Source organism: Bos mutus, chromosome 22, assembly GCF_027580195.1.
Source record: "Bos mutus isolate GX-2022 chromosome 22, NWIPB_WYAK_1.1, whole genome shotgun sequence".
Lineage (NCBI taxonomy): Eukaryota > Metazoa > Chordata > Mammalia > Artiodactyla > Bovidae > Bos > Bos mutus.
Window position 1 is genome coordinate 21,751,461 of NC_091638.1, and position 23,699 is coordinate 21,775,159.

Sequence of the window (23,699 nt, forward strand, 5' to 3'; positions counted from 1 at the left end):
AGGTAGTATTTTCTGATGGGATCTTTGGCTTTCTGGACCATATGGACTCTGTCACAATGAATCTACCATGTAGCCCCCAACAGCCATAGACAGTACACAAGTGAATGGGGTAGCTGTTTCCCAAGAAAACTTCACAAATGCTGGCAGAGGGCCCACCTGGACTTACAGGCTGGAGTATGCCAACCTGTCATACACAATACAAGGCATCAACATACTGAAAATCAAGAACAAAATCCCACAAGACATGTCTAAATATTAAAAAGCAAGACGACTGTGTCTTGACCTAATGAGATCAAGCAATATAGAAGCCAAGCAAGAACCAGTTAATAGTTTCAGAAAGAAGGCATCACACTGGCACAGGTGTCCCATCTCCTTTAAAGCGTTTGCATAAGACATGGGGGAAGTCTCTAGCCTGCCTGAAACCAGGAACCACCTGAGCACAGAGCCTAAAACACAGCAGACCCTTGATAAATACTTGTGGACGCAAGGAATGGTAAATCCACTGTTTCCTGGGTGGCCTAGTAACTAATGCTTACATGGTGAACCTCAATTGTTTAGAATGCCCGTGGGAGGAGGAATATGACACACTGTCTCCCTGCCTGTGCCACACGCCCTGATCAACACTCCCTTCACATGTGCCCTGACAGTAGCCTCCACTAGTTCTCGTCAGCTTCCCTCCACAGACGGAGCAGTAGGCAAAAGAACATTTGACAAATATATTCCATTTTGAGGATGACCAGCCTAAAACTCTGGACTGTTGCCATGGCTGCCATCGGTTCTCTGCTGTGTGTCTACAGTGAAGAAGAGGAGAGCAGACATCTGAAAATGTTTAAGCACAGTAGCGATGCTGAAGGGCATATGGTCAGCTGTCACTGATGACACTCACCACCCTGAGTCATCATCACACCTTCCCCCTCTGTCCCTCTCAGGGAGGAATGACCCGACTGATCAGGAGAGGGCACGTGGAGGGGCCAGGTGTCTGGGCGTTACTGATGCTCATAGATGGCTCAAGCCCCCTGACAGGAGGAGAGATGGGTGGGCCAGGCTGGTGGACCATGAGCACAACTGCAGGGGACCGGCCAAGCACCCGAGGCCGGACCTCCACGGGGATGGCTACACATGTCTGCACACTGACTCCTGAGGAAGCAAGGTAAAGAGGAAAGACCCAAAGTCCCACTGAAACCATCAGACTCTGAAGAGCATATAGACACACCATCCATGGGGATACCACAGATATCCTATCGGGAGGGTGTTCCAAGATGGTAGCGCAGAACCAGCCCCAGAAGAGAGGGTGACTGGTAGAGGGTGGGGAAGAAGGAAATCCCTGTATTTCACAGGAGACCCTGAGAATGACCTGGTGTTTACAAACTGTAAGCTGCTACTGCTGAGTATATTTGAAGGAAGTATCTGCTAGTTCTTTGGATTCAACTCAAAAGCAGAAGCACTCTTGGAAGAAAACATTTTAAGACGTACAACTGCTTCAGAAGTCCTTATGTGCTTGGTGTTGGCGACCCAGCAGTGAGGCCCCTGCACTTGGTCCCTGCCTCCTGGACCTTGTTAAGGTGGTCATGGCTTTGAAACCTAAGTATGAGCCAGGGTTCCACCCATCAGAGTGCTTGCAGTTTAGTTAAGGAAACTGGCTGTTTCTGTTAAAAAGCAGAACTGAAGAAAGCAGCTAGGCTGTGTCAAGGGAGCGAGAGTCAGGTCAACGTCGGATGTGACTGTGGGGGCTGTGAGTGGCTGGTGTCCTCTTCCTGGAAGGCCTGGGTCTCGGGGAAGGTTTGCACTTGACCACACGAGGGGTCAGCGTGAGGGCTACTCAGCAGGCGGTTGCGCATAGCCCGGAAACCAGAGTGGCCTGAGCTGGGGAGGAGAGCAGACAGACTGCGGTGGGCCCGTGTGTGATGCTGGCTGGACAGCTGGGCTGGTAAGGCAGGGAGGCGGCAGGGACAGCAGGTGGTGAGGAAGGGCAGAAAGTGACTGGAGCCCCCGCCTGGTGAGGCGCTGGGGTGAAGGTGAGCACAGTCACCAGTGCCTGACATACAGGGGAACTGCTGAAAATGGCCAGAGGATTCACCTCAAACCTGGCTCTCAGATCTTTCATATGTGCATTGGCTTAGCGAATCCTCCACAAAAATAGAAAACAGCTTTCCAAACAAAATCCACATTAAACAGGGCTTCAAAAGAATACAGAAAATCGATGCAAAGTCTGCACGTACCTTAAAGAACAGTTTCTTCTTATTCTAAAGAGCAAGTGATCAAATAACTATAGACGGAAAAGAGACTTTGTTCACAGTGGATTCCTACCTTCTTCCGTGGGGTATGTGATGTGATCCCGTGACTCCGAAGCAATGGCTTCAGAAAGGCCTCTGACAAATGCAAAATACACAGCCCCCATCCAACAACTGATTACTGAAAAGACCGTTGGTAATTTCTGTGCCTGGCACAGGGCTAAGTGCTGAAGGTCTAGAGACAGGATGGCAAGGTCCCTAAATCCCCAAGGGGCGGTAGTGCCAGGAATGTGGCTGCAGGGCGTGGCTCTGCACTTCCATGGACTCGCTGCAGTCTCAGCTCCAAGTGCTCAGTGCCCAGTGTCTGCTGGCCCGGTGAACGGGCTCCACTGGCCCGAAGGTGGCTGCTACTGGCATCTGTGCTCCTCCCCTCAAGGGTCAAGAGATGCACTCTGATGCTGTTTGCTTTTGCCTTCTCTGTGCTTCTGTACACCGGCTCCCTGTACTCCTGGGGATGAAGACCCTGTCTAAGGGCTACACAAAGCCATAGACAGAAATAACCCATCTCATTTGAATGTCCATCTTCTCAACGGTTAACGATTGAAAATATATTAGCCTCAAAATATGCCCTGGAGCAGAACATGAAATTGAGTCAGATTTAAAGGTAAAACCCCATGATTTTATAGAAAGGTCATCCTTTCTACAGGTCACTTTGGACCCTGTGCCCGGATCCTAGTGATGAGTCTTCATTCTCCGTCTCATGAGAGTCTTCAGTGCAAACGGACGGACAGGATTTCCTGGTCTAGATACTTCCCGGTGACCACCTTCAAGTTTCTCCCTTAAAGCCCTCCTCTAACATTTACATCTGACAGTAAGAAGCAGAGTTGGGGGCCCCACTAAAACCCCAAACAAGGGAACCTGAGTGCTCTGGCCAGTAGGTGTCATTCGCTCTTCTGCCCTGACATGGGTATGTACCAAAAATTTGAGATCCTCGGTGTAGCCAATATTTTACTTAAATAATCACCCTGGCTGTTAAGTCAAATCTCAAATTACCTACGAGTTAAAATTAGCTATTCTGGCCAAACTGTGCCCTCCATTTCCACTGGGTTTTACATCCTGTGCGGTAGGGTAAATTCCAGTGCAGTGTGAAGGCTCCTCACACTGTGACCTGGCCACACAGAGATCCGAATCTCTACAGGAAAAATCCTAAGACTCTCCAGCCTTAGCAGAGGAGCCGAGAGAGAAGTGACTTTCAATCTAGCTCAGCCTTTCACACCAAATGCTGAGCTGGTTAGAGCACTCAGTGACTCCTGTGAAGTGCGCACCCCTGCCTCTCCAGCCAGCCAGACTCTGAAGGTCTCTGAACGTTTGCAAAAATCCCACCTTCACGTCTATTCCAGGTCACAAATATGTCTCAGTGGCCCAGCTTCTACTGAGTTTTTGAGAAAGTCATCTCCAGTGAAGATATGTTGTTTATACATGAACTCATCTTGGCGGGTGTGTGTGTGGTCAGGAGGGTGGGGCTGGGCGAGGGCTGGTGGCTTCACCGCCTGTTGGCCACATCTGTCGCCCTGGGTCTGGGAGCCCCGCTGGGCTTCACTCACCCTCCTTGCTGCTGGCACCTCACATGCCAATGTCCTTAGGCACTGTCTGCCCCAGTCCTCCTACAATCCAGCCAGTGCGGTTCCCGTCACAGCAAGCACTTCCTCTGTCAGAGCAGACAAACCGACTCAAGCCACAGCCGGAAGCAGGCTGACCACAAGTGCTAAGGTTCTGGTTAGTTCTTTTCTAGGTAAAGTTGGAAAAGTCCCTGCAAAGCAAACACTGAAGTTTTAGACACGGGGGCGGCACTGACCTCTTGAAATGTTCTTGACTGGAAAGAGGGAGGGTGTGTGTGAGAGAGAGAGAGAAACACAGAGAGAGAGAGAGAGAGAGAGAGAGAGAGAGAGAGGAGGAGAGGAAGTTGGATTGTATGATGCAAATGCTAATCATTCTGAGAAGTGTGTTTTTTTTTTTTCTCCCTCTTCCCAGGTTCAACTGAAGAGGCAGTTCTAAGAAAGACAGCTGAGATCATCAGTTACCTCCTCAGAGAAAGTCCACTGATGGTAGAGTTTTGTTTACCATGTAAACAACGCAGCATTTATGGCTAAATCCGTTATTCTTTCACAGCCAGACTAGAGAATTGCGATTTTTTTTTCTCTGGTGGCGTCATGAGGATAAAAGACAGAGTCACTGGCCAGAAGATGGGTCCCAGGAAGATGGACCTGTAAGCCACAGAGTCCCCTCCACCCTTCAGAATCCCCTTGGGGAAGATCAGGAGAGCAGAGATGGTCCTTTCAAAGCAAATGTCAAAGGCACTGCACCTTATCTTACCAAGCAAGATGACAGACTGGATTTCCCAGAGTGCCTGGGGATGGCTGGAGTGAACCAAAGTGGGGGAGGGGCAGCCTGGAAACAGACTCTTGGCTTCATGTACCCAAACTCCCAGAAAATGCCTGGAAGAGGGCGGAGAAGGAAGACTGAAGATAATCCTTAACTTTTCTACAGCAGGAATATATTACACTCAATAAACTTTAAACATTTGCCTCTCTTGTGAGTGAAGGTGATTGTGCGTGTGTGCGCTCAGTTGTGTCCTGTTCTTTGCGACCCCCATGGACTGCAGCCCACAAAGCTCCTCTGTCCATGGGATTCCCCAGGCAAGAATACTAGAGCGGGTGGCCATTCCCTTCTTCAGGGGATCTTCCTGACCAAGGGATAGAACCTGAGTCTCCTGTATTGGCAGGTGAATTCTTTACCACTGCACAACCTAGGTGGAGAAGGCAATGGCACCCCACTCCAGTACTCTTGCCTGGAGAATCCCATGGATGGAGGAGCCTGGTAGGCTCCAGTCCATGGGGTTACTAAGAGTTGGACACGACTGAGCGACTTCACTTTCACTCATTGGAGAAGGAAATGGCAACCCACTCCAGTATTCTTGCCTGGAGAATCCCAGGGATAGAAGAGCCTGTTGGGCTGCCGTCTATGGGGTCGCACAGAGTTGGACACGACTGACACGACTTAGCAGCAGCACAACCTAGGAAGCCCAAGTTAAAGTGATTATTTGCATTAAAGAGGAAGAAAATAATCTTCAGAGCTCTCTTTCCTAAGATCAGAGAAAACAAACAAAACCCAGAATTTGTTACTTTGGGTGAAAAAAATGATAATGATCTCTATGCTCAATGACTCCAAAATTGCCATAGTATCTGTGACACATTTAAAAAGACAAAAAAAAAAAAAAAACCTAAAACAATGAATCCCAAAGGTAAAAAAGAATCAGTGGTTGGGGGCGGTAGTGATGAACAGACAGAGCACAACACAAGCATGAACCCTGGTGTAAATACCGTCTTTAGTTAATAATTACTGTATTATTAGTTTATCAATTGGAGTAACTACACCACAGTAAACAAGTTACTAAGAGGGGAACTGGCAGGCAAGGTAGGGAAAAGGGGGCATATGAGAACTCGGGACTTTTTGTTCAGCAGTTCTGTAAACCTAAAACTGCTGTAAAAAAGTAAAATCTCTTAAATTAAAAAAAAAAAAAGGATCCCACACCTGGAATTTGTTGGTGGTGGTTTAGTCGCTAAGTCATGTCCAACTGTTGGGACCCCATGGACTGTAGCCTGCCAGGCTCCTCTATCCTTGAGATTCTGTAGGCAAGAATACTGGAGTGGGTTGCTATTTCCTCCTTCAGGGGATCTTCCCAACCCAGGAATCGAACCCAGGTCTCCTCCACTGCAGGCAGGTTCTTTACCAACTGAGCTATGAGGGATGCCAGACCCTAATTCAAGGATCCAGGTCCCTGAATGTCAGAGGTCGGTTTCTGCAGCAGCCTCAGGCTGTCAGTGTGTCAATGGGAAGGAGCCGTGTCCTGGAGTCAGGAACTGAAGCCCAGATGTCCAGAGTGTTCACAGGGCAGCGAGCTGGGCGAGTCAGCCAACCAACCTGGGTTTCTGCTTCCCTTTTTTTGAAAGCTACTTCACAGGGTTAATGTAAGAATCAAACGGCTGTGAGAATGTGTCTGTCAACTGGAAAGTACGATGCAAAAGCACCACAGGTCAGTGTCAGCAGCCCAAGGTCACAGAACTGGTCTGTCGTCTGAGATGCTGACTCCAGGTATAGCGCTAGATCCCACGTGAGTGAGTTCTTCCTTTCCCAGATTTCAGACGCAGGGATTTCTCTCTTCCTGGTGGAGCCACGTGAAGAGTGCCCAGGCTGGCCCCGAGTACAGGCATGAGCCCGGTCTGCTCTCATCTCAGCCGACATCACCCAGACGGGCCCTGTTATATAATCTTCAGCTGGGCTGGAATGACCACTCACTCTTCCCAGACTTGGTTAATAGTTGTTCTTGGATGATACAGTGTAACAGAGCCAGGCCCTCGCCAGAGAGAGGACCGCACCCATTTCTGATGAAATCCCTAGGCAAGGCCAGCTGCAGAGCCGCCGTTCCATGTCTCTGTGGACCCTCAGGTGAAGGGATGCTGGGCCTGCACTGGGGCCTCGAGATGGCAGCATCCATCAGTCAGAGAGGCACCGCTGGGCCCTGGGTACCCAGGCTGCCTGGTGGAGGAAGCCCAGGATTACAGAGGAGGGGAGAAAGGTCAGGGCGGGGGTGAGGGGTGGCGGCGCTGTGCGGAGCAGGGCCGGGCAGGCAGGCTGGAGATTCCTCAGGAAGAACCTCCAGGCGAGTCCGCCCTCCTCCCCAGCTGGCTCAGGACCTTCTGCTCAGCCAGCCTCCAGGGCACGTCCAGTTAGCTAAGCAATCCACCAGAAGGTTCCTTGCGGTCATGTACGGGGTTTTGGCAATTTTTCTTGGTTTTTCTTCTATTCTCTTTTGGATTCCACGAGTTTAAACTTTGGTCTCTTAATACCTTTATACAATGACGGTTTTCTTTTGTTTGTTTTCATTATTGTTGTTGGTTTGTTTTTAGCCTACTTAAGAGGCTTTCCAAAGTTCTTTGCTATTGTTTCAGGGCAAAACACTTGGTATTTGTCTTTGAACATATGCCCTGTGCACACCCGCGTGCCTCCCTGCTTTTCTGTTTCACCTGTAGCTGTGTCCCCGTCGGACACCATGTGCCGGGCGGCTCCTCTGGACCGAAGGCCAGCCCGGCCTGGAACCCCTGAGGATCAGGTGATGGGAAGATGACCATATGGCCTCAGGGAGAGCTCAGGGCAAGCCGCCAGTGTCACCCTGACCTGAGAGGGGTTTCAAAGGAAGGTGCCCACAGCCTGAACACTTCTGGGAGGGAGACAGGATCTGCCAAGCGTAGATTCTCCAAATTCCTCACTCCTTTCCAGCCACCCCATGTTACCAACCTGCTCCCCTTGCACTCTTACCCCAAAGCTCACTGCCGTGTCCACGTGGGTCTCCCGTCTCCCTCCTGACACAGACCCTCGGGAGTTGTTTGAGAGTGGAATTATTGAGCTAAAGATGGCCCAAGAGACCCTCTGATTCAGCCTCCTCATTTTCTAGGTGGTAACACTGGGGTCCTGCAGAAAAGCAGGTTTGTGAAAGGAGAAGCCAAGAGCTTGGTTCACGTGCATAATCTTTAACTATGAATGGCTGAACCTAACTGCTAGGATAGTAGCTACTAGACTTTCTTCAGAAGAGATACATGTTAAAGAACCCTGAATACTTGTACGTGATAAAAATAAACTCAGAACATCTTCGTAAAGGCCAGGGGATCACACGCCTCTTGGCTGTGTCCAGCTATGTCAGACGCTGTCCATGCTCAGAGCAGAGGAGAGATGAAAGAGTGAAGGCTGGGGAGTCACTGGGGTGGACACGGAGCCTGGGGCTGAGGGGTAAGCAGGGTGGCCCAGTGGGGGCTGCAGTGGGCAAAGGCACAGGTGAGTCCAAGGTATGGAAGGGAGAAAACTGTGTTCTCGGAGTTGAAAACATCTGCTGAATTGGGGAAAATGAGGGTATAAACAAACACCTCATATACACATACAAACCCATATAAACAAGCAAATCCCCACACTGGCCCCTGAACTAATGAACCAAGGGGGAGACGCGATTATAGGTGCTGGACCCACCACATGCCAAGACCACCCTCTGGGGACCCGCCTTAGCAGGTGAGTTCCTTTGGAGCAGATAACAGCTTTGCTCCCCTAACGGTGACACAGTGCTGAGCGCTCCTCGGCGGAGGTGAGAGCATGGAGAACTCCGAGCAGAGGGCTGGGAGGTCCCTGTAGACCCGTCTCCCAGAGCTCGAGTGCCTCCAAAGAGAAGGAAGGTGCCTGTGCAGTGCGCTCAGGCGAGGGTGGCTTCAAACCCTGCAGATCATCGGAGGGCAGGACGGGGTGTGAGCCCAGGTGTGGAAACTTAAGCTGAGCGACTGCTCTGTGCAGCTGCCGCGGACACTGGTGCCGAGGGTGGGGGTGCGATCGCGCCTGGCCGGCTAGGAGACGCATCCCCGACGCTGACTCGCTGTTTCCAGCCACCCCGAGGCAAGTGCCAAATCCCTGTGTGCTTCTCCCTCACTCCGACGTGCCTGAACTCGGCCGCGGTGTCAGCTAACTGCAGAGAGCTTTCTGAGTTGGATCAGAGGCCAGCACCAGCTGTATCCTCACCCGCCCGCCGCCAAGGGCTTACGGAGCCTGGGCAGCATCTTAACCAAGGCCGCGGCCTCCCAGAATGAGGAGGAGATGGTGCGGCGCTCTGTTTCTCCTAAGAGGGCAGAGTGCATTCCCAGAAAATGCCCTGGGAAAGAAAAGCTGAGAGCTTGACTGACAGTGAAATAGCTCCATCTCGGGCCTTATCACCCCACCCCCACCCCGCGCTTGCCCTTTCTCCCAGCATCCTCTCTGGAATTCTAGCTCAAAGTCCAAAGCCATTGCTTCACATCTGCGTGGAAGCAGAGGGTTTCCACGCCACTTCTGCAGTAGCCACGGCCTGCCTGCCAGACCCATCTACATGATGCAGAGAGGGAGCAGAAGGGGAGGTCGGGGAGCATTATCAGGGGCACACCCCTCCGTTTGCACCCTAAGTCCTATCTGTGAGGGACTTCCTCGAACTAAGACCCCTCGTGATGGCCATGGGAATTTCTATGTTCACTGCTCTGCTCATGGCGCCACTGTCACCACCCTTTCCCTGTAGCTGCTTTTTGTTGTTTAGTTGCTGTGTGTGTGTGTGCTCAGGTTGCTCAGTCGCATCTGACTCTTTGTGACCCCATGGACTATACCATGCCAGGCTCCTCTGTCCATGGAATTATCCAGGCAAGAACACTGGAGTGGGTTGCCATTCCCTTCTCCAGCACATCTTCCTGATCCAGGGATCGAACCCGGGTGTCCTGCATTGCAGGCAGATTCTTTACCGACTGAGCCATCAGCAGAGTCCTACGTAGATGTGCAGGGCCTGACTTTGATCTGACTATGATCCACATTCAACTCTCAGCCTCCGCTTCCATCCTGAGTTACACCCACCCTCCCCCGCCTCCCCGATTCCCTGGACTACCTGGGGCAGGAAGCTGCAGTGCTCGTTTGGGGAGCGCCTATGGGTAGGTTCTATAGTACCAGGCTGTGTCTTGGGTCAGGAAAGGAGCAAGACTCCAGTCGATGTCCCTTTTAAGCAGAAGGCAGTGACAGGTACTCAGTTCCCGTCTTGATCTTTGGCCCCTAACACACTGCTTTCTGTCTGCCCTTGCTTCCTGTCTTTTCTTATCAAATACAGATAAGCATGAATGCTAAAGCCAGACATCCTCCTGCATGTGACTCTTCTTAGTGTGTTTCCTCATAGTAGATGTTTAGTGGTGCTTACTTTGCTAACAGAACTTATGTGCTTGGAAAGTTTACCCAGGAGCTTATTTTCAGGGAAAAAAAAAAAAGGCTTTCCCTTATGTGACTTTTTTTTGCATGCAAATTTCTAAGGGCTTTCACCAGAGCATTTTCTGGGAATCCACTCTCCCCTCCTATGCAAAACCACACACTGCCACCACGATACTACTTTTAACTTCGAAAATCGCTTGATTTTATGTCCCTGTACTGTGAGTCTCCGAGGAGGTCAAGTGAACCTAATAAAAGATGGAACAAGCTGGAAAACGTCCAGTGGATTAGTGTGTGTGTTGGCGGGGATGAAGGGGGGTGGGTAGGCAGTGGGAGAAGGCTGTCTACTCTCGCTGTGAGAAAAAGTCAGCACCAGGCTTAAGGGATGATGGATCAGACGCTCCAGTGTTTAATTATCAGGGAGTTATAACCATTCGGATGAGTCACCTGGGTGTGGGAGCCCAAGTCTGACTGCGGCTCTGGTGAACCGGCCTTCCCCTTTAACTTACCACTCTCTCTCCCCAAATATGGTCACCAAAGGAAATTTCATCCCCCATTCCTAGCTGAGGGCAATGAAGTTTATTAGATTATCACACATCTAAATCAACATCTACTTTGGATACTCCCTTTGTAAAAGCCGTTCTCTGACGTCCCCTCCCCTGCGACTGGTGGATCCAGCTGCAGCTCAGGGAATTAACCCCACCATCACTGGGACTGTTCTCTAGGGGATCCTCTTTCCTGCTCCTCCTCCTATTCCTTTCTCTGGGCTTTGCCTCCTCTAAAGGCAGTTAATTCAGCACCACTGAGGGGAGGAGGGGGATGAGCCAGTCCTCCTCAGGAAAACCCCCTGCAGCCAAGCCGGACCGCGGCTGGGTTCTCGACACATGGACACCGAGGCGCGTGTGCAAGCACCGGAGGAGCCACTGCACGTGTCAAGACACCTCCAGGGTGGCTGCTCGGCGGCAGATCTGGATGTGAACCCTGGCCCGGGCACTTCCCAGACCTGTGACCCTGGAGAAGTGGCTCAGCCTTCTGGGGCTTTATTTAGGTTCCTGCCTGGGAGATGGTGACAGTGCCACCTGCAAAGCAGCTACGGAGACCAAACAAGATCACGCACGCCAAGCATTTATTTCCGTACCTGCTCAATAAAACAAGACCTGCGACGAGGGTGTGACCCAGTCTGCCCGGGTCAGGGCAGAGTACAACACAGCCTGCTTCCTCTGCAGTGGGATCATGCTGGCATGGAAGGAGGTTCTCCATTCCGTCTCCTTGTCAATTCACACAACTGTCCGAGCAGAGAGGAGGGGCCAGAGCAGCCCCTGGGAATGGGGGTGAGCAGCACTCCACCTGAAATCACTCTGTCTTTAACTGCAATGAACTCAAAACACACCTCTGGAAACACACCTTATGTTGACAAGGTAGAATTCCAAGCTTCAGAAAGGGAATCTCTATTTCATTAGCAAAAGACATACATGCCTTCCTATTTCAGTTAGCATCTGGTCTTCTTTACCAACCTTCCCTCTTAAGGCTTTTTGAGTTTCTAACTTGAAAAGAGTTAACTTAAGTCAGCTTACCAAGGACTGAGCTTTTCTCCTGAGCTGCACTGTCATGGAAAATTGGGCTCCTAGGTCCTTGAGGGGAATCACATATTTGATCTTTGACCTACAATGCATCCACTGTGCAGTATTTAAATTCCTTTAGGCAAAGATATGCACAACTAACTTTCTACTTATTCTGGTTAAATACATTGGACTGCGTGGCCAATCAAATCATCATATACAGACTCACACACATTTTCATATCAGCTGGCACCAGAAAAAAGCTAACATCTCTCAAACACGGGCATGTGGTATGTAAAGTCTCGTGAAAACTGACGTGTAGTGGAGGGTTAAAAACAGTCTGCTTGTTACAAGGGTTATCACCAAAACTCTACGTGGTAGCGCCAAAGTTCCAAGTTCATACCAGGAGAAGGGAACTCAGGGTTTTTTTCTCCTGCCTTGAACTGCTAGGGCTAAGTGAGGTCACCCTGTAGTCACATTTCTTTGAAAGTTCAGCCCTGTCTGGGGCCTGAGTCAACGAATCTGAGACCAAATCCGCAGTACACCGGGTGGCGCTGAGAGTCACAGCCGAGGCTGAGCGCCCTGTGGCCACCAGCTCCCGGCACTGACGCCCGTCATGTGTGCAGAGCCGACACACAAACCCACATCGAACCCAGTATACATACTGGTGATAAGACTCTCATACACAGGATGCAGGGGCCACTCCCTACGGTGCCGGAGGCCCTGGTCCCGGGCAGTGAGCCTGAGTGGAGGACAGCCCTAAAAGTCACAAGTACCCGTGACCCACTCCACGGACAGATAGTGACAATGTCAGTCTTGTCCTGCCTCAATGTTTAACGGCTTTCCTGGTGACTCAGATGGTAAAGAATCTGCCTGCAATGCAAGAGACCCAGGTTCGATCCCCGGGTCGGGAAGACCCCCTGGAGAAGGGAATGGCAACCCACTCTAGTATTCTTGCCTGGAGAATCCCATGGACAGAGGAACCTGGTGGGTTACAGTCCATGGGGTCACAAAGAGTCGGACATGTCTGAAGAACTAACACTTTCTTCTCACTTTCAACAGCTTTAAATTTAAGAGAGAGAGGCCACAGGAATTTCCCATGGGAGGAGGTTCTCAGAGTCAAGATGCCCATTCTGACTTTCCTTAGCAACAGCGTGCAAACAGCCACAGGACCTTATGCTTTCCGGGCACCCAGGAGACGCGCTCACGGCAGTTGTCAGCACTGCAGGTTCTCTGTTTACCACCCGGTCATGGCTCCGTGTCTGCTCCTCTGGCCCTTCCATCACTCACTGCCTCCCTCCCCCAGCACTTACCACCCCACGCCGGGGCCCACATATTCCCCTCCTTACCACCGCCCCAAGGACATGGGAAGGGGTTTTAACCCCGATCCACAGCTGGGAAGTCTGGTCAGGGACATTCTGTGACTTGCCTGGGGTTACCTGGCTTGAATGGGCCAGAGCCAAGACTCACACCTTCACTTCTCTGCCTGCAGATCCCATTCTTGGGTATGACAGCTTCACGGCGGGCAGCAGCCTGACCCTGGCTTTGCAAGGAATGTCTCATCTCCAGTGAAAGGAAAGGGGACGATTAGGAGGAGAGGGAAATGGTGTCCTGTTATGTTTAGATGAGAATTTGTGGGTGAACCTCTGGCTGCTAAGTTCCCAAATGTGAGGCAGAGCATCTGATGTGCCTTCTTTTCCTCCAGATGAATCTGTTTCTAGAAAGAAGACATCCTGGCTCCCTGACCGCCAGCTGGTTCTCGTGGGAACCGCAGCCTCAGGAGTCACCCTTTCAAAGTCAGCTTGTCTCCTTAGAACCCTTCTCCCATCAGAGCCCCTGATGGGTTCCACGAAGCACTTGTTGGTTTTTGAAGTGAAAACCTATTTGCCATCCCTGACACAATCTACTTGCAAAGTGGCTGCTTTCGGGGTGTCTGGGAAGCTCCCCCACCTTGCAAGTGACCCGGGGGACCTTTCCCATTTGGTTCTGCCAGGTGGTCCTTTGGCAGCCATGATGCCCCAGTTCTTTAGAAGTCTCTGGGATCTTAATCAACGGGCTAAGGAGAACTGAGGAAGTCAACACCTCCAGCCTCCAGCCACGAAGCAAGAGGTGGTTTTCCTGAGGAGTCCTGGGACCGGATGGAAGCCAAAGGGGCCCCCGGACGACTTCTCCTTCCATCTCTGACACTGCTCATCCACTGCCCTTCTCCCTCCTCGAAGCTGGAGTCCTCTCAGCTTCGCAGCGTTGGCCTCCTTGAGAGGTCTCCTGACTTCTCCTCCTCCCAGACAGACACTCAACTCCTGAGAAAGGATGCTGGGAAGACCGCCCCCCACCACCCCACTGGTTGGGGTGCCTTGCAGCCTCTAAGTAGGTTCGCAATGGGGGCTGGTTGCCTGTTCCACCGTGGCTCGAGTTCCCACGGGCTGGTGGCCTCCCACTGAGTGACTCGGCTGGGCACCCCCAGTTTCCAGCCTGCGGGGGCTGGCGCTCTTCACAGAGCCCCCAGCAGGGATTCACGCAGCTTTAGAGCCAGACTCTGCCAGGAACGGTGTTGGCAAAAAGGCACTGCCTTGTGGCTGGTGGATCTAATACTTCCTGGGCCCTCTCCTAGCGCATGAGACAGACATCTGGTTTCTCAGCAACTCGGACACTGAGGTAAGAATTCCTTGATGCAAAGATTTATAGAAGATGTGACAAGAAGTTCTCCCACCAAGAATGGCATGGCTGGGAAAGCTCAGTGAATGCAGGGGCTCTGGGCAGGCAGGGTAGCTGGCTGGGGGTGACTTCTGGCCCTTAATCCTTGTCAGCTGATTGCTCACAAGGCTCCCGATAAGTCTTTATGATCAAGACAGAAACCCAAAAGCACTGTGGAGTTTTCTGTGACTGTAAAGTAAGGTGATTAACAGAAAACTTCAAAACTGGCCCCCAAAAGATTTAAAGATGGGGCACATTCGAATACTCTAGAGAGAAGCAGACAAAGTGGGGTGGGGGAGAAAAGGAAGGTGTGACTAGGGTGAAAACTACAAGCCACCTCTTCTAAACATTAAAGAATTGAATGAGAATGCAGGCTGCTGCTACTAAGTCGCTTCAGTCGTGTCTCTGTGCGATCCCACAGACAGCAGCCCACCAGGCTCCCCCATCCCTGGGATTCTCCACGCAAGAACACTGGAGTGGGTTGCCATTTCCTTCTCCAATGCGTGAAAGGGAAAAATGAAAGTAAAGTCGCTCAGTCGTGTCCAACTCTTCGTGACCCCGTGGACTGCAGCCCACCAGGCTCCTCCGTCCATGAGATTTTCCAGGCAAGAGTACTGGAGTGGGGTGCCATTGCCTTCTCCCGCGAATGCAGGCTGCTATACACAATACAGATAGGTTTGTGTTAGCACGAATGTTCAAACATGGTTTAATTCAGTACTATGAACATCAAGAGGAAAAGAAAGGTCCTGAAGACCTTTCAGTTCATGTGTCCCGAGCCTGGAAACCTGACCTGTGAACATCTGCACCAGCAACCACCACAAGGTCCAGTCTCCATAAGAACAGACCCTGCTTCCGCCCGGCCTAGAGCTGCCAGCATCCTTGCCGTGTTCACCCAACGTGAAGGTTATGGAGTTCAGTCCATTAAGCCTGGGCCTGCATCCTAGCTCAGCCGCTGAGCGCTGCCTGGGCAACTGACTTAACCCTAAGCCCAACTTTCATCTGTAGAAGAGGACTCCCACCACCTCCACACCCACCGCCCTTGTGTCTATTTATCCTCCTTCTCTGAGTTAACTTTTTCTCCTTCCCTTCTCCTACTCTAATCACTCTTGTCTCTTTACCCTTCTCCCTCTCTTTCTTTCATTTGGTTGTGACAGGTGGCTTGAGGGATCTTAGCTCCCCGACCAGGGATCAAACCCGCACTCAAAGCAGCAGAAGCAAGGAGTCCTAACCACTGGACCAGCAGGGAAGTTCCATACCTTTCTCTCTTTTTCAAAACCTTTAGGACAGTCATCTCTGGGGTGAAACCCCATCTATTTCTCATCCCCAGAGTTCACCCTTCCTGGCTCCCCACTTAGGTAGTTTTCTTTATTAAATGCGTAAAAGATATGGGAGAGGTTCACAGACCACAGATGGCTCAACCCATAGAGGAAGGAATACTTCTTCTCAGCACTCACGGAACCAGCTCGGAGGATGATTTCTTACATCAGTGTCTATTTTGTCTCTTCTGTTGAACTCTTACTACTCAGTGTGTGGTTCACGGACCAGCAGCTCTGGCATCCCCTGGATGTTGGTTGGAAATGCAGAATCTCGAGTTCTGCTAGTGCCCGCTGAATCAGAAGCTGAATTCTTACCAGCTCTCGGTATGACTCATGTGTACTCTGAACTATTAGAAGCACACAGTTAGACTTCAGGGCCTCCTCGGGATGGCATCCCCAGGAAGCCCCCCAGAACCTGGGTGCTAAAGAACTAGGGCCATGTGAGTGCTGGCCTGCCCACGCCTACTGCCAGTGAGCAATCCTCAGCTGGGGTTTATTTACATACAGAGCGTTAGGACTGCATCTGCATAAGAAACAAAGGCTCAAAAGAATTCACCAACCAACACGAGAGATGAGGGTTCATCTCTGGGTAGGGAGGGAAGATCCCCTGGAGGAGGGCATGGCAACCCACACCAGTATTCTTGCCTGGAGAATCCCATGGACAGAGGAGCCTGGTGGGCTACAGTCCACAGGGTCGCTGAGTCGGACACAACTGAGCACAGCACAGTGCTATACACAGAGTACGGCAGAGGGCTCCAGCCCTTGGCAGCATGAAGGGCATCAGTCAGTTGTGTGGTCTTCATTCACAGTTGATGGCTCTCCTCTGCAGAGGGAGCGGTGTAAATCACAGAGCCCCTAAACTTCACACTGCATGCCTCCTTTGCTTGGCCATACACCCCCGAACGTTTTAATGAAGTTCAGAACCACGGGTACGAAAGGACAGCTGGCCTGGGAGCCTCAGAGCATGTGTTTGGAGCCTCCACAGTGCTTGGCCTGGGAAGAGCGCTCTGCACACCTGCTTGGCTTCCCCTTTCCTGGGACCTGGGACTCATCAGCAAGAAGATTAATTTGGGATTAATCTGGGACTCAAATGCCTCCATCACATGATCCCTCCCTGATGATTAGCAGAGCGTCTCCCAGAAAGGTGAGGCTGAGGCCAAATGGACCAACCAGGCTGAACGCCACCGAGTGATCATTTTAAAAACATACCACTTAGAGACCAGGTCTTACATAAGGAGAAAAAACAGGCAGGGATCCGTTATCAAGAGAAGAGGCCAAGTGGGCTTCCCTGCTGGTCCAGTGGTTAAGAATACACCTGCCAATGCAGGGGACACGGATTCAATCCCTGGTCAAGGGAAGAACCAACACGCCGAGGGGCAATGAAGCCTGGGAGCCACAACTGCTGAGCCCATGTGCCTAGAGCCTGGGCTCCACAAGAGCAGCCACTGCCATGAGAAGCCAGAGCACTGCATCAGGAGCAGCATCTGCTTGCCACAACTAGAGAAAAACCCAAGCAGCAACGAAGACTCAGTACAGTGAAAAATAAATAAATATCAAAAATAAAGGAACAGATAAAAAAAAGGCCGAGTACATAAAAGGCCAGCTACTGCGTGAGGTACAAGGTGAAACCCCAGTCCTAGTAGGTAGCCATGTGCTCATCTCTCTGAGCCTCAGTATTTCCTCCTTTAAAATGGAGATGACACCCCATCTGGGGCTTCTTAAATGTGAAGACACATGGAGTTCTAGAGCCTGACGCCTGGCCCATGATAAAGGATGAGCAGACATCACTGTCGTCGTCCCTGCTAGCTCCCAGCACTGCGCTGTAAGCTGGGAAGCCAGCCTGAAGGCTCCAGGGTGACCTGCCTCCAGGAGCCCTGCCCGCTCACCTTGATCATCTCCGCCACGTAACTCTCGGGCCCTGTGTACTCCGTGGAGTCCTTCACTTTCACCAGGACGATGAAGCACAGGTAATGCCACATGTTGTGTTCTTCCTTGATGTGCTCTTCAAATGTGACGGTCTTGTTGTCAAACTTGTCTCTTTCCAACCCTAAAAAGAGACAGAGAGCCCTGAGTGAGCAGCCATGCTGCAGAAAAACTCATGAAAGAACTGCCAGAACAGAGGAGGTTGTGGGTTCATGCCTGCCTTTATAAAGAGTTCGGTTCTGTTGGCCTTATAAACGCGTTCACTTTTGTATCCTAGCAGGAAAACACAGGCTGTGAGTCAGATGGACTTGGGCTTGATTTCCATCTTTGTCACTCACCAGTCATTGTTAGGTCTCCAGCATGCCTTAGCTACCTTTGCAGGGGATGGGAAGACACCGTCTGGGTTCCAAGAGCACGTGGGGGTTAATTGAGCATGGGTGTGACAGGCTCACACACAGCAGACAACCAGTGAACGGGAGTCCTTTCTCCCAGGTAAATGCCAAAATACAGACATGTTAAAAGGTTTTTGAGGAGGCAGAGTAAGGACAGAAGGAACTTTACGTACATTTTGAACTCTAGCTGCTAAGTTTATATTTTGCAGAGGTCTGGGTGAGTAATTCTGAAACTAGTTTCTGTGTATTCTTAGGTTGAGCAAATAGATAAATATATGGTGACACTGGGAGCCAGATATCTAACTGTTAGAGAAATATGGAGCACAAATATGGACAGGGAGAAAGAAGAAACTCTGTAATGGTGAACTGGAATTAGAGGTCTGAGATGACCTCATCCTTTTTCATGTTTATAAAAATAGATACAAAACTGTGTGGATCCATGTATCCTTTAGATTTATGCCCTAATTAGCCCTCGGAGCAGTGGCACACCAACAGGAATGAGCATGCCCAGTGACCAGATCTTGGATTCTAAATATCATTCTCCATTGAACAGAACTAGGGCTCTTTGGAGAAATCGCTGATACCAGCGCTGGGTGAGAGAAGGTACGAGGTGAGCTGGAGCCTGTAATACCTCACAGTGCTAAAAACACTGAGGAAGTCTGTAATAAATGATGGTGATGTGGCAAAGTACAGAAAGCAGCTTTGAAGGAGCTCTCAAATCTGGGGCAGTTTGAGCATCAAAATAAATTATGACAGTAAAGGATTATAATCCACTGAATTAACAAAAACCACAAGAATTCATGTTGTTACAAATACAAACTTCAAATATACATGGAGAAAAGAGAAAGCTATTTCTTAAAGAGCCAATAAACAAATGTAGAAATAATAATAAAGTAAATAAAAATCATCATTTGGCAACCATCACAATCACAGACTCAGGCAAAAACTGGATGCAGAAACTGATGAGTTAATGTTTAAGAGTTAATGCAATATTTATGTCATCTCAAAGGATCTCCCTATAAAATGGTTCTCAATGGTACAAGAAGAAGAAAAGTAACTTCCGTGGAGAAACAGGGCCATTACCATCTTAACCAAGTGATCAACGTTAATATGACCAGTTAGAAGATGAACGGGCATCATGTACCTCCTGATGTTCTGGGGAAGGAAATGGCAACCCACTCCAGTATTCTTGCCTGGAGAATCCCATGGACAGAGAGCCTGGCGGGCTACAGTCCATGGGGTTGCAAAAAGTCGGACATGACTGAATGACTAACACCTCCTGATATTATGCACTGAGGAGAATACACTATTTCTCTGATGTTCCTATAAGAAATCCATAACCTTAATCTCACACCGTGGGAAAACATCAGACAGTCCCAAACCAAGGGACATTTGATAAGATAACTGACTTTTAAATTCTTCACAAATGTCAATGAACTCAACACATGACCTGGGACTTACCTTTGCTATAAAGGATATTATTAGGGTAAAGTGTGAACTTTGAATAGAATATGTAGATTAAGTAAAAGTATGACATCCTTGTTAATCTCCCACTTTTCATAATTATATTGCATGTGTAAGAGAAGGTGCCTATCTTTAGGACATATATAGTATTGAAACAGAGATAAAGGGGCACCATGTCAATCACTCTCAAATCGCTCAGAGAAACAGTGTGTATGTGAATAAAGAAAATGATAATAAACATATTAAAGTGTCACTTCAATATGTGGGGAATTGGGATGAAGAGTCCACAAAAATTCTTTGTACTATTCTTGTGACTTTTCTGAAACTCTGGAACTGTCAAAATGACAAGGTTTAAATGGTTTTAAGGGGCAAAAAGCTATGATCTTAGTTTTAAAAATGGAAACGTGATCACTTTGAGTATACATACTGGTGAGAAATTTATGTATTTAGTAACCATTGATATATTAGGAACAATCCTGAAATGATTACTTAGCTCCCAAATTCCTACATGATTACTTTGCATTTTACAGGTATTTCCTTGGAGTTAGACTGACAATGATTTCTTTGGTACCCCATGCACCTCTCCTGCATAGCAGTTAACTACTTATTAGTAGGTGTCTACACTGTACAGGCTCTATGCTAGGACTGTTTCATAAACTACCTCAACTAAGTCCTAAGATAATGCAGAGAAGTACATTATTGTACCCATTTTACAGATGAGCAATAAAGGTTCAGAGAACTGAAGTGACTGTACCATGGTTACATGGCTCATAAGTGTCAGAGGCTTAATCAGAACACAAGTCTGACTTCCAAGCTGTGAGCATTTCCGCCATATGCTCTAAGAGGGCTGTATTTCCACTGAAAACCTGATACCATCTGCAGTGAAGACATCCACAGGCTGGAGTTGAGTGAAAGAGCTCCATTCTAATTAGAATGGGAACAAGAGATAGTCTGGCAGCCCAACAACCAAAAGGCCCGAAGACACATACATTTCAAATAATGTACAACGATGTTTCTGCTACCCCAAACTTTATTTCTTAAAACCAACCAGCAACTGCGCCACTAATCCATGGTGCTGCAGATGTTTCCCAGGATAACAGAGCAGAGGCCCAGAGCAGACTCTCTCCCAGAGCAGAGAGTCAAGGACAGGGACGTGGGGGAAGGCAGCAGCCCCTCCCACTGTGGGCCAGAGCACCCCATCCCAACCTCCCAGCAAGAGCCGGGGGCCCCACTCACCGCAGATAAAGCACGTGGTCTTTAATATCTCCTCTTTTTTCTGTTTTTCACTCCTCAGGTCGGCAAAGGTGTCAATGATGACCCCAAAAATCAGATTAAGGACAATGATGATGACCATGAAGAAGAACAAGAGGTCATAGATCACTCGAGCAGCAAAGAGGGGCTCCTGGAAAAGAGGAGTGGGGGTGGGGGGGTAGGGATGGTGGGGGTGCAGGTGGTGTAACCTGTCAGCAGGTACCCCCCTACCCAACCCCTGGGTCTGCAGACCTCAGGGCAGAGGAGTGGGACTGAATGCACCCGAATCAGATGTCCCAAGCCCCCTGGCTCCCCCCACCCCCAGCAGCACATTGGGCATCAAGCTGTAAGAGCCACAACCTCATCTCTTTTCACACCCCTGGGTATATCGTGAGTTCTCCAAGTGTCATGTGGCACCTGCCCACTTCCTGGGATCTAAAGGGTTTGCAAATGTGTTCAGGAAGGCCAGAAGGGCCTGAAGAAAAGAATCATTTTAGCAGACGGAGGGGAGGGCGGAAGCTGCCCCTTTCCACAGCGCGGGGAGCGGGGGGCTTCCGCCCAGCATCACAATTTGATGAGAACCAGAGTGAAAAGGAGCCCTAAGCAGCTGGCTCTGCGCGTCTACCCGTCACCGCTCTCGTCGCTGGCGCTGCCCCCGCGTCTGCAGTTTACGCTGGAGCCCACTGCGCTGCGCTCTCCCCGCCACCCCGCCCCCCGCTCTTCCTTCCCCTGGGGCGCAGCTACCTCTTTGGATGGCTTCCTGAGCACATCGCCCACTCCGCCCCCGCTCCGCAGCCCGTGACTCAGCACCGTGACGATGCACATCAGCAGCGTCTCGCACGTGTGCTCTTTATCTTGCTCTGTCTCTTCTGCAGGGACCAGCTCTGCGAACAGGGCAAGTCAGGGGGAATTTAGAACGTGAGCGGCAAGACAGACCAGGATTTGCAGATCAAGCTTCCTGAATGCCATCTCACCAGCGGACAGACAGGAGCCGGAGAATAAAAAAAGGAATCAAGCGTCAAAGGCTTTCTTTGTCACCACTGTGTTCACTAAACCCTGTTCATTTCTGAAGCCCAGAACTGCCCTTACCTCCATTAAATCTAAAATACTGTAAACTTTTCAGATTTTCAACTCCAGTCTCAGCGCTGAACAGACATTTCAACTTAGATAGCTGCTTATGAGTCTCACTAGTGATTCAGTGGTGAAGAATCTGCCTGCCAATGCAGGAGACATGGGTTCTCTCCTTGGGTTGGTAAGATCCACTGGAGGAGGAAATGGGAAACCACTCCAGTATTCAAGCCTGGGAAGTCCATGGACAGAGGAGCCTGGTGGGCTACAGTCCATGGGGTCACAGAGTCTCACAGAAGATTCTTAGCAACTACATAACAATAACAACAGCAGCAACCTTTTACAATTGGTTCTGTGGACAAATCGTTTTACATCTTAAATTGGAGACTAGTCTTCAGGGGGTAAAATTTTTTGACTGCCTTGTTCTTTCTCCAGCTGCAGCCAGAAAGGTCTTGCTAAAACACCAGTCAAGTCATATCACTCCCCTCTCAACAACTTGGATCAACCTTTGAGTAAGCTTTAACCTGACCTGCAGACCCTTCAAAATCTGGTCCTTTGTTGACCTCTCTGGCTTCGTTTCTTCCGACTCTTACTCCTCATGATCATTTCCCTAGTCTTGCTGTATTCTACCTCCAAGGCAGAGTCAGACACGCCTTACAGAGTAAACAACAACAATAAAATACAACACAGCCCCAGGCACACAGTGGGCACTCGGTAAATACTGGAGCAATTAAGCCGCCATTTTATTCCCATATAGACTCCCCGCTTCATTCCCCTCCTCTCTCCCTGCCTCTCCTCCTTGCTCCTGGCCGTCTGAGCAGTGAGTCTGCTTTCATCTGCTTCCAATGTCACGTGCACCTAAGCCTTGTGGGGAGCCTGGCACTAATGTGGGGCTTAAGGCTGCGAGGTCCTACCTTCTTTGGGTGCCGGAGAGGAGCAGTTCTCCCCAGTCTCCACCCTACACACGTCAGAGTACAGGAACTCACTTGCCAAACTCTCGCTGGCTTCTGGGAGAGAGAAGGCAATTTTATGATGAACAATCTGGCAGCATATGGTTAAAATGTTTGAAGTCCCAAATTCACGGCTGATTAAACAATTCTTTACATAAATAACACCCTCCAATCCTGCCTATAAATCCGAAGCAGAGATGCAATTTACACTTTCGTTGGGTGATCTGGATGGGAAAAAAGCCAGAAATGTCAATTCCTGTAAGCTTACTAGAAATATCGCACTTAAATAGCACCTCTCCAACTTTAAAGACAAACAGCTGAAACTCCCTGACAGATACTACTGAACACACAGACTCCAGCAAGATTTAGACCAAGTCTGCGTGAGAAGCAGGAATGGCATCAGATCAGTTTAGTTCAGAACCCTAAGATGGTTGGCAGTGAATGTCAACTTGGAGGCTGGGTTACATGCCAAGAATGCAGACTTTGGGAGGGAGAAAAAGGCTTGTCTGGCTTAGTCACAATTCTAGTTTGCTCCTTGGACTCAGGGCGCCTGGCTATCTGATGAAAAACCAGTAATATTTCACTTACTAGTGTCAAGTATTTTAATTGAGGGAAACGAGCACTTGGGGATCACTCAAGTGTATGATCACTGTCTCTCTCTCTCGTAATAGGAAATCTCTTCTGGTTTTGCTATAAATTAAAATCATATGCGCTCAGTGTAAAACTTGTATATTGTAAAAAGGTCCAAGAGACAGCCACTACTTGCAGTTTGGGTGTATATTCTTCCATATTTTAAAAGATATATATGAGCTTTTTAGGGGCTTCCCAGGTGGCACAGTGGTAAAGTATCTGCCTGCCAATGCAGGAGATGCAAGAGACATGGGTTAAATCCCTGGGTCGGGAAGATCCCCTGGAGAAAGAAATGGCAATCCACTCCAGTATTCTTGCCTGGCAAATCCCATGGACAGAGGAGCCTGGCAGGCTATAGTCCATGGGGTCACGGAAGAGTCGAACATGACAGCAACAGAGCACAGGTGTGAGATTT

General features: G+C 49.7%; 1 protein-coding gene and 1 long non-coding RNA gene across 3 annotated transcripts in view; one reads left to right on the forward strand and one right to left on the reverse strand.

The window, feature by feature from the left end:
- The window catches only part of LOC138984728 (uncharacterized), a 170,924-nt gene extending 165,772 nt beyond the window's left edge, over positions 1–5,152 (forward strand). Inside the window, exon 3 of the long non-coding RNA XR_011462008.1 lies at positions 4,263–5,152. This is a non-coding gene — a long non-coding RNA (uncharacterized lncRNA). The remainder of the gene's footprint in view (positions 1–4,262) is intronic.
- ITPR1 (inositol 1,4,5-trisphosphate receptor type 1) overlaps positions 1–23,699 on the reverse strand; it is a 355,281-nt gene that overhangs the window by 12,568 nt on the left and 319,014 nt on the right. For both annotated transcript variants that reach the window (XM_070360064.1, XM_070360063.1), the window contains 4 exons: positions 22,619–22,711; positions 21,381–21,520; positions 20,622–20,787; positions 17,493–17,653 (listed from right to left, as the gene is read on the reverse strand). In XM_070360064.1, coding sequence (XP_070216165.1) covers positions 17,493–17,653; positions 20,622–20,787; positions 21,381–21,520; positions 22,619–22,711 — 560 coding nt within the window. The remainder of the gene's footprint in view (positions 1–17,492; positions 17,654–20,621; positions 20,788–21,380; positions 21,521–22,618; positions 22,712–23,699) is intronic.